This window comes from Triticum aestivum, chromosome 3B (assembly GCF_018294505.1).
Source record: "Triticum aestivum cultivar Chinese Spring chromosome 3B, IWGSC CS RefSeq v2.1, whole genome shotgun sequence".
Taxonomy (NCBI): Eukaryota; Viridiplantae; Streptophyta; class Magnoliopsida; order Poales; family Poaceae; genus Triticum; species Triticum aestivum.
Window position 1 is genome coordinate 65,897,012 of NC_057801.1, and position 10,508 is coordinate 65,907,519.

Genomic DNA, 10,508 nt, shown 5'->3' on the forward strand with positions numbered 1-10,508 from the left:
GAACAAAAATTGAAGCATGAACATTTTTTACATTGTGAACAATTCTTTAAATGGAAACATTTATGGAAACTCGCAACAAAATTTGGGAACATGAACATTTTTTTTAATTTGGTGAAGAAATTTTGAAATTGGAAGATTTTTTTTAAACTCCCAAACATAATTTGAAACATGAACAAAAAGAAAATAAAAAGTGAAGAAAAAGGAATTGAAAGATGAAATAAAGAAACAGGAAAACAAAGAAAGAAAAAGAAAAAAAAGAAAAAATAACAAAGAAAAAGCAAACAGAAAAAACCAGTGAAAACCCGGTTCAAAAACCTTCTAGAAGGTTCCAAAACCGTTCAGGAACCCTCGAGAAGATTCCCAAAACTGGGAGGATGTAGCCCCTGCGCTATCTCCTAACTGGGCTGGCCCATCTTGATCGCTAATGGCTCGTCTCTCTGTGCGAAGCTTCGACGACTCGACGCAGCGAGCGTCCAATAGGATTTTCCTGAGACGAGGAGACGAGATGTTGTGCTCGTGCGTGCGTGGGCTCAGTGGGCCGGGCTATGATGACACATAGTTAAATTTTTTGTCAAATTCCTGGGCAGCCCATGGCCCTATTCTGCCCCTACAGAGCTCCGCCCCTGGTGATGTGTGTATAGTCTCAAATTCAACGACACCATATTATCTAACCCTCAGATTAAAAGGAGTGTGCCAATGCAGCTTTATTTTTCAAAAATGCTATCCGGTTGCTTCGAATGCAAATTCACTTGGCTTGTCCTGTAACACCAATAATGTTTTGTGCATAATCATGCCATGTACTGAAAATGCGAGAATTGGCCTCGACAATTTATCTAGGAACTGTTCAAAAAAGACATGGCATCTTGTTAATTACTGGCATGGCATTTTTACTAGACAGCGTGGCCAAATTCAGAACATGGCATTTTTATATATTTTTCAATGGCAGTTTCTACATGATTTTTTTCTTCCAAAACATGGCATTTCTTAGTTACCCACATGCCACTTTCCACTATTGTGTCTCAAAATCCTTGTGTTTTTTGTTGCCATGGAAAAGAAACTAGTTTGTTGCCATGGTAGTTCCATAATTATTGTGCCAAAGTGTATATACCTTTTTTTTCTAGGGCCTAAATAGTATGAATGCTATGGAAATGTTTCGCAACACATTTTTTGTATGACTGTTTTTTGAATTGCTCACATGGTAAACAAAAATTCTCATGTCAATTTGGTATGTAATCACCACAAACATAATGTTCTTGTTGACTCATGCTATTTTTTGACATGTGCAATTTTATTATTGGCACCATGGCATTTTTAACATTGATAACAGTGTAGTTTTTTTGGGTACCATTTCATTTTTTGCGTCATAGAATGGCATTTTTTCATATTAGACTATCAACATGTGTCAACCATGGCAAATTTAATTTCAATAACATGTATATACCATCACAAATCAACATGTGTTCCCATGGAAAAAAATAAGTAGAAACAATGGCATTTTTGTATAAACCATGTCATTTTTTGTAGATACCATGACAATTATAATGTATATTTCATGGCAAATCAACATGTGTCCCCATGTCAAATTATATTTGTGTGTATAAACCATTGCAATTTTTTTGTGGGAAACTATAGCATTTATAATGTACATGCCATGGAAAAACAACTAGTGTGTGCCCATGGTATTTTTTTTGTGTATATAAAACATGACCATTTTTTGTTGACATTTTTATTTTATTTTCCATGGCAATTTTTAATTAGAGGATGGCATTTTTAAAAATTTAGCAAATGCAATATCAAGTTTTGTACCATGGAAATTTTATTTATTTTAGATCATGACAATTTCTTTTAGTTACCCCATGCCTTTGTTTATTCATTAGGTGACAGTACTTTTATTATTCATACCATGGTAATTTTATTTAGTTTGGCGATGGTCCTTTATTTTGTAGCATGAAATTTTTTATGCACCATTCGATTTTTATTTTTAGATGGAAATTTTTATTTTAAGAGCATGATTTGTTTTTTGTATAGCAAGGTATTTTGATTATAAGAGCATGACATGTTTTTTATTACAAAGAGCATGTCAATTTTATGCACCATTCTTCTTGTATGGATTTTTTTCAGTACAAATGTCACGACCACCCATTTTCGTGTGCATACGAATTTTTTAATATTTTAGATATGGTGAATTTGTGTTTGAGTATAACCCCACTATTTGGTCATTTGTATTCTCAAGGCATGGAAAATTATTTTTGCTCAAGGCTATTTGGTCATTTTCGTGATAATTTTTCAACTTAACAACTTTTTTTTTACCCAGCTGAGACAGGGGACGAGAGCAGCAAGTTTAAGTACGAGAGGAAAGGGGGTTCGCTTGCAGGGGCTCTTTCCGACGAACCTTCACTCGATCAACCCCCCGGGAACGATTAGTTAGGACGTGCCTGCTCCTGTCATTAGGGTCCTTGTTTTTCTGCCTTGTTACTCCATCCGTCCCGAATTACTTGTCGCTCAAATACATCTATAGATACATCCATTTGAGCGAGTAATTTGACAGGAACGGAGTAATATTTAGCCCTTACATTTTATTTTTGGAAACAAAAGCCAAGCTACAGATCCATCTGATCCGAGTAGAGTGGGAGCATGTACACACGCTGCGCACACTATTATCCCATGGCCATTGGGCATAGCTTTTTCTCTCTCTCTTTGTACCGTTGCCATCTTTTTCGATCGGGAAGAATTCAGAAACCACCGTCCCATCTCTCTTTCCTGCAAAACCAGACAAACCCAACGCACAGGCACAGCCCACACGCAACACTGTCCCCTGCTCCTCCTCCTCTCTCCTTTCCTTTGCTCGCCGCCTCGGGATCCCCCGCCGCAGAGCTGGCCTTTGCTTGCGCACGAATGTCTCGGACTGTTGCGGCCTCCGTCTCCGCGCAGCGAAACCCACATTTATTTGCCACCTAAAAGGGGCACACCTCCCCACCTCACCTTAAATTCCTCCTACCCAGCCGCATCGAGAAACGCAGAGGAGAAATGGCGGCTATATAGCGAGGCACGCGGCAGGCAGACTGGAGGAGGAGCAGGAGCAGAGGTTTTTGTTTGTTTTCTTGCGGAGAAGTACTGCGATGGGGCGCGCTCGCGGCGGCAGGCTGCTCCTGGTCCTCGCCGCGCTGTTCGTGGCGCTGCTCCTCCTCTCCGGCTGCGCGGCGGAAGGGGAGGACGAGGAGGGCTCGCCGGTGGCGGCGGCGGAGGAGCCGGAGGCGCCGATGGAGGACAAGGAGAAGGCGGCCCTGTACGCCGCCATCGGGGGCTTCGTCGGCAAGGCCTGGAACGGCTCCGGCCTCTTCCCCGACCCCTGCGGCCAGACTCCCATCCAGGTTCCTCTTCGTCTCCCCCACAGCTACCTCCTCCTCTTTACTGCGCCTGCGGTTCTTGGTTTATTCCTGGAAAATGGTAGAGCAATGGAGGATTCGGAAACACCAAAATTTGCCCTTTTTTCATGGATAGTAAAACACCAAAATTTGCTCCTTTTTCATGGATGTTTGCCCAGTCAAATCTTCCCTGTTCTGCATTACATTTTCTTGAGATTCACTGCAAATCGCTGCACAAAAGGATATGTTTGTTTGCACATCCACCCAATTAGTTGTCTTATTATCTTGGGAATGCACAGTGAGATGCTCCGAGCAAGCCTTCCTCAAACATGCTTTTTATCGTCAAATTCCCAGCACTGTATCATCGCTCCAAGTTCCCCTGTTCTTGCGTGCTACATCTGTTTCCTACCTTTTCACTTGCAGCAGCTCCCTCACTGTTCGCTCCATTGTTCCTCAACTGTTTTGCTAGACTACTTCACTGTTGGACGGACGAGTGAGACGAAACCCTTGTTCCTCTCCTACCTACGGCTTCGCGATTCTTGCCTAATTTGGGAGCTTTTTTTTATCTCTGTTGTGTGCAACAACTTTTTTCACCGCACATGATAAGAATCTGTGATTTGAAATGTCATTGTTTTCTTAAACGCATCCCATTTGGTCCTTCTTTTCCCATGTCTCTGTCCTCTTGCTCTTTTGCTCTGCCCAGAGAATTATGGGTACCAAGTACTACTACTACTACTTTTTTACTTTCACCGATTTAACACTTGTTACCTTCATACGCAGTTAGTTAGTTTAACCTGGTTTACATCTGCCAAGAAAGTTGTACATGAACATGTGACCATTCCATGTCTGTTTCTAGTATTTATCCCCTTGTATGTTTTGCTTCTTACATGCCCTGCTTCTACTACTTTTCATTTGCAAGTATGTAATCGTACAAATTTAACTGACTGACGATGAAACAATTGGTTCTTGGATCCCAATTCGTGATGATGACATTCAATTTTTTGTTCTGGTAATTTTGGACATCGATATTCAAATACAGTGCAATAATTTGTTCTTGGACCCCCATTCTGTTCTTTCTACAGGGGGTGTCATGTGATCTCTTCAATGGCCTGTGGCACCCAACAGTGGTCAGCATCGGTCCGGTGCTCGACAACTCGCTGCAGTGCGCACCGGACGCCAGGTTCAGCCCCCAGCTGTTCGACCTCCGGCGCCTCAAGAGCCTCACCTTCTACGCCTGCTTCCCGGCGGCCAACCCCACGGCGATCCCGGCCGCGAACTGGTACAGGCTTGCCGGCACACTCGAGACGCTTGAGTTCCGCTCGAACCCGGGCCTGGCCGGCGCCATCCCGGCGTCCCTCGGCCGCCTGGCCAGCCTGCAGTCCCTGGTCCTCGTCGACAACAACCTCACGGGCGCCGTGCCGCCGGAGCTCGGCGGGCTGGCGAAGCTGCGGCGGCTCGTGCTGTCCGGGAACGGGCTGTCGGGCCCGGTGCCGGCGACGCTCGGTAACAACAACACCCAACTACGCCGCCTCGACGAGCCGCTGCTGATCGTGGACATGAGCAAGAACTCTCTAACCGGGTCTCTGCCTCCGTCGCTAGGTGGGCTCAAGGGGCTGCTCAAGATGGACCTCAGCAACAACCGCCTCGACGGCCGCATCCCGCCGGAGCTCGCCGGCCTCGAGAGCCTCACACTGCTCGACCTCCGGAACAACAGCCTCACCGGCGGGCTCCCCGAGTTCGTGCTGGGGATGCCGGCGCTGCAGGACCTGCTGCTCTCCAGCAACCCGCTGCTGGGAGGCACCCTGATGCAGCGCGGCTGGGAGAAGATGGCGAGCCTGGCCACGCTGGACCTGTCCAACGTCGGCCTCGGCGGCGCCATCCCGGAGTCCATGGCGGCGATGCCCAGGCTGCGGTTCCTGGCGCTGGACCATAACCGCCTCTCCGGCACCGTGCCGGCCAAGCTGGCCGCGCTGCCGAGCATCGGCGCCATGTACCTCAACGGCAACAACCTGACGGGGGCGCTGGAGTTCTCGCCGGCGTTCTACCAGAGGATGGGCAGCAGGTTTGCCTCCTGGGACAACCCCGGCCTGTGCGCGGCGGAGGCGGACGGCGGCGCGCCAACCGGCGTGGCCGTGTGCAAGGACGCGCAGGATCCGCCTCGCGTCGGCGTGAGGGACAGGATGGACGGGGGTGGGGGGAAGCCCGAGGCGAGCTCGAGCCTCCCGGCGTCCTCCTCGTCGTTTGGCCTCTCGGGTCACAAGGTCGCCGGCCTCTGGTGCTTGGTGATGGTGATGGTGTTGTAGGCGGCAGCGAGTTCAGATTTACTGATAGGTGCAAAGGAGGAGACGATGAAGAAACTTATAGTTAATTTGAGCGATTAGTTTCCATGGTGTCCTTCTCTTTTGGCATTTTGGCTGGTCGATCTGCTCTGCTCTGCTCTGTCTATTAGGGTGAAGGAGGAAGAACAGAGTGTTAAGTGGTTACTGACAGACAGGTAGCTTGTTCTTTTGGGTGTAATTAGGCCTGTTTCTGTGTCAAGTTACAGGATGTGAATATATGCACAAAAAAAAAAGGTTGACAGCCCTCATCTTTATTTACAATGATGGATTTTCTATCAAGATAATACCATTCTCTAATGTTTTTAGCACATGTGTGGATTACTTTGGCTGTTGATGAGTTTGTCACTCGTGCTGTCATGCATGTTTAAATGGATTTTTTTCACTTATATTTAAGTCGTCTGGTTTTTCAAATTTGGGTAAGTTGATTTTCAAACCGTCGGTTCTATTGTCAAGTTTTGTACCTTCTTTTGTCCTGTGTTATTATTCCTCTATTTTATCCGTATTCTTGTATATTTCAGAAAAGCGTGGTTTTCTGTGCAATTTTTTCCATTGTTTGTTTGCTTTTTTTCATCTTCTTTCTTCTCTTATAAAGGTCAATATTAATTATGCAAACTCATTTTCCCTTAACAATCTCATTATTTTAAAACAATTAGTTTTTAATTCTTTTTATTTCTACTTAAAGGGTAGTACCGAACCACTAACTCACTATTTCTCTCAAAACTTTACTATTTTGATTTTGATTTTGTATTTTTGTTTTCATTTTCTTTCTTCTTTAATGGTATTACCAATGCCACCAATTTTGATTCCTTCTTAGGAAATTTCATGTTCTTTGAAGATTCCACTATTATATGCTTATTCTTGCATCTTTTCGATAAGCACAATTTCTATGTAAATTGTGTGCAAATTTTGCAAATATTTATTTAATTAGTCTTTTTATTTTCTTTATACTTAAAGGTACTACTTCCGTCCTGGTTTTATTAGTCCCCAATGTAGTTTATGCTAAATTTTGACCGAAAATTTAACAGACAAAATATGAGTGCAGGTCTACAAAAACTATATCGTTAGATTCATATTTGAACGTAGTTTCCAATGATATAATTTTTGTGACATAAATGAACATTTTGTTAGTTAAATTTATGGTCAAATTTTGGCACGGATTACAATGGGGACCAATAAACCAAGACGGAGCGAGTAATGCACAACCACTAATTTATTACTTCTTAGAATATTTTGCTATTTTGATTTTTGGTTTAGTTTTCATTTCATTTTCTTTCTTCTTTATAGATATTACCAATGCAACCAATTGATTCCTTAGGAAATTTCCTTTTCTGTGAAGAATCCACTATTCTATGCTTATTCTTGCATATTATAAATCACAGTTTCTATGTAAATTTTCTGCAAACTTTGCCATTATTATTTTTATTATTTTCCTTTTTCTTTTTTCTTTCTTCCTAACGGGCAATACCAATGCCACTAATTCACTCTTTCTTAGAAAACTTCATTACTATGATTTTGTTTTTATTTTTATTTAATTTTATTTCTTCATAAAGAATAATACAAAAACCACTAATTCATTTTTTCTTAGAAAAGCTTTATTATTTTATTTTTTAATTAAGTTTTCTTTTTTTTTCTTTGATGGTAATACCAATATCACTAATTCATTCCTTCTTAGGAAACATTTTCTTTGGAGAATTCAATAGCTTTATACTTGTTTTCTACTTTATAACAAAGCGCATTTTTTGTGTAATACCAATAACACTAGTTGCTTGAAGTACGTGGGATATAAGAATCCCTAAAGTATGTACTCGTCTAAAAATATAGAAGTTTGTCCTGCACATAGTAATTAATTAGTAGTAGCCCTTATTGATGATTTTCACTCTCTTAGTTACATCTTTACTTAATTTCTTTGATGCACCTCACAAATATGTAAGGAGTGTTATATTGTGTTTTGCGAATGTACTATATGTTAAAGTCTACTATCTAATATTGATCCATTCTGCATCTAGAATTGTGGATTCCGTAAAATTATTTAGTGGAACCATGCAATTATGATGTGCAATTGTTGTATTTAGTATTTGTAGTTATTTCAGTTTATTCAACTTCTTCAATGTATGTCAATAAGACAATGTTAAAGGCTGGCATTGGAGATTTTGAGTTTGCGTAAATCTAAAAATAGTTCACTTTTGTGAGTTATGTACTTCTAAAAACATGTCTATGGTCGATTCTTTGTGCATACATGCTTATTTGCAAGTCTTCTTTATATTTGTATAAAATAAAGAACATTTTTGCACATTACTTGATGGTTAAGACATTAGCACATAACGTAGTTACTTGTTGGTGATCAACTTTGATGACAAGACATGTCCGTTATTGTGGTGTTCAATTACAGTTATATTTTTAACATCCTAGACCACATCTTTTTTTTGTATGACTAGAGTTTAGGTCGATTCTTTTATCTACTTTATCAAGAAGAATACACATTGTGAATTGTATCACAATACTAAATTATGTTTCTCTGTACATGTTTGATTCCACACGGCCAAGCTTGTGTCAATAAAACATTTGTGCTATTAGTAAACACAACATATTGGACCTTGTATTTGTCGTTGTGATGGTTTGTAATACTCCTATTTGTCTAATCCCTTCTTCTATTTTTGTGTTTTTGACTCACGTGTTCATACTTTTATGCCTAATTTTCTACAACTAATTGTAAAAATATCCACATCACATCACCGTTTATCCACCACAAACAGGCTCTAATAGAAAACAACAGGGCTTCAAAATTATTATTTTTATCGCCTAACAGTGGAAGGTTCATAGAATATTATTCATGATTGCTAATTTTCTATGTATATTTTAAAAAAAGTTGTAGTAACAACGAATACATATATTTTTCCATACTTATTTCCCAATAAAAAGTACAAGTTACATCATTGTATTTGATGAAATTTTACTATGAATAATTATGCATAATGCTAGCCTGTGCAGGTGAACAGGTTGATGTCTAATTTTCTATAATTATATTGAGTGTTGCTGAGTTAAGGGAAAAAACAAGGACAAACGTTTAAAAACAAGGTTGGATGGCCGGATTCGTATCACCATCCATGGATTGGTCCGGACCAGTTCACCAAAAAAATAGTGTGTCTGTTTTAAGGGTTAGCGTTGGGAATTGGGTTACACTAATGTAACAATGATAGGTAATTCCTCGTCGTCCTACTACATTTAGCAGTAAAAGCATTTTCGCAAAAAAAGCAGTAAAAGCAGCAATGATTTTTTTTCGAGAATGATGAAAGCAGCAAAGATCACTTCGTTAGGTAGAAAATCGTGTTGATGCACCACATAGGCCATGTTTGGATCCATGAGTTAGAGTTAATTTGAGCTAGTTTGGGCTCAAATAGCCCTAAAGTATCAAACATGAGGGCTAGTTTGAGCTAGTGGCGTCAACCCATCCAAAATAACTATCCCACCCAAGAGGTGCTGATCGGGGCTAGTTCTCCTAGTGCATTTATAGTCAATCTAATATTGTCATCCAAACACCTCTTTGGCTAGTGTTAGTTCAGGGTTAGTGATTGTTTAGTATCATTGTTATTTAGAAAACGTAGGATGGCGTAGGATCTATTCTACCTTGACTTGTGCTACAAGATGACCATGTAATCCTATATACTCCCTCCATTCGAAAATACTTGTCATCAAAATGGATCAAAAAAGATATATGCAGAACAAAAATACGTCTAGATACACCCCCTTTTATCCATTTTGATGACAAGTATTTCCGGACGGAGGGAGTATATGCCCACGAGGCTCAAGCAATACAATCAACTATTCTACCAATATCTCTCTCCCTTTTAACTGTCATGAGCTAGAAACTAACTCTAACCTTTAGCTAAGTTAGAGTATCCAAACAGTGCCATACATGGATGGATTGCACGGCAAACGACCCTGTTTGTTTTGTTTTGCACACACCAGCGGGAAAGGCCAGGAGAGGATCGACGAACACCGAGGAGGAGCAAGCAGCGGCAGACAGCGCCTCTTTGTTGCGGAATCATTGGCGCGTCGGATCGCATCGCTGCCGAGAGATCCGTCAGCGTTGTCTCTTGTGTGCACACTCCAGCAGCAGCACAGGCCGCACAGTGCCGCACAGGCTACACACTGCACACTACAGTCTATCTCTAATTCTCTACCCTACCCGAGATCGATAATTTTGCAAGATAAATCTCGCCGAGTCCAGCCAGGATCATCAGCGCAGAAGCACAAGCCAGCAAAACCTGCAGGACAGCGGTGCACGGCACGGACGGACAGACCGGCCGTGCGCGTCCGCTCGCCGTCTCTTCTTTCCGGACGAAATCACCGTTCTGACCTTATACGTGAAGATTAACACGAATTGACCTCGTTTGAAAAATATTTTCGAATCTGACCTTTTTTGGTCACGCCAACGTCCTTGGTGTTTGGATTGCACTCCAGACGCCACGATCAATGGCGTTTAGCCGTGGCCTACACTTACACAGCTGGCACTGATGTGGCAAAGGCGAAATGCCATGAACCTTGGCGTTTGGGCAAACGCCATAGTCCTTGGCGTTTGGTAATACACACATAAACGTGTCCTTGTCAGGCGGGCCTAGCTAAAGCTACCGAAAAGCTGGCTGGTTAAATCTTTTGGGCAAGCTTGCATGCAGTGGCGTAGCCAGTCCAATAAATCAGGGTGGTCCATCAATAGAAATATTTACATAAGTTTATTTATTTTCAAAGAAATATTTTTTTACTACACTATATACAAACTATGGGGAAATTCCAGGATGGTCCATGG

The 10,508-nt window shown here is 41.8% G+C and overlaps 1 protein-coding gene across 3 annotated transcripts; it reads left to right on the top strand.

Annotated features, from left to right (window-relative positions):
• The first annotated feature begins 2,716 nt into the window (after positions 1-2,716).
• LOC123068609 (piriformospora indica-insensitive protein 2) lies at positions 2,717-5,952 on the top strand. Of its 3 annotated transcripts, none has more exons than XM_044491221.1 (3): positions 2,717-3,246; positions 3,277-3,371; positions 4,448-5,952. In XM_044491221.1, the coding sequence occupies exons 1-3, from the start codon at positions 3,120-3,122 to the stop codon at positions 5,666-5,668; spliced, it is 1,443 nt and encodes a 480-aa protein (XP_044347156.1). In that variant the 5' UTR covers positions 2,717-3,119; the 3' UTR covers positions 5,669-5,952. The 3 variants fall into 3 exon arrangements, with proteins under 3 accessions (XP_044347156.1, XP_044347155.1, XP_044347157.1); XM_044491222.1 differs by having other exon boundaries at positions 2,723-3,371; positions 4,448-4,868; positions 4,965-5,952; XM_044491220.1 differs by having other exon boundaries at positions 2,720-3,371.
• The last annotated feature ends 4,556 nt before the right edge of the window (positions 5,953-10,508 follow it).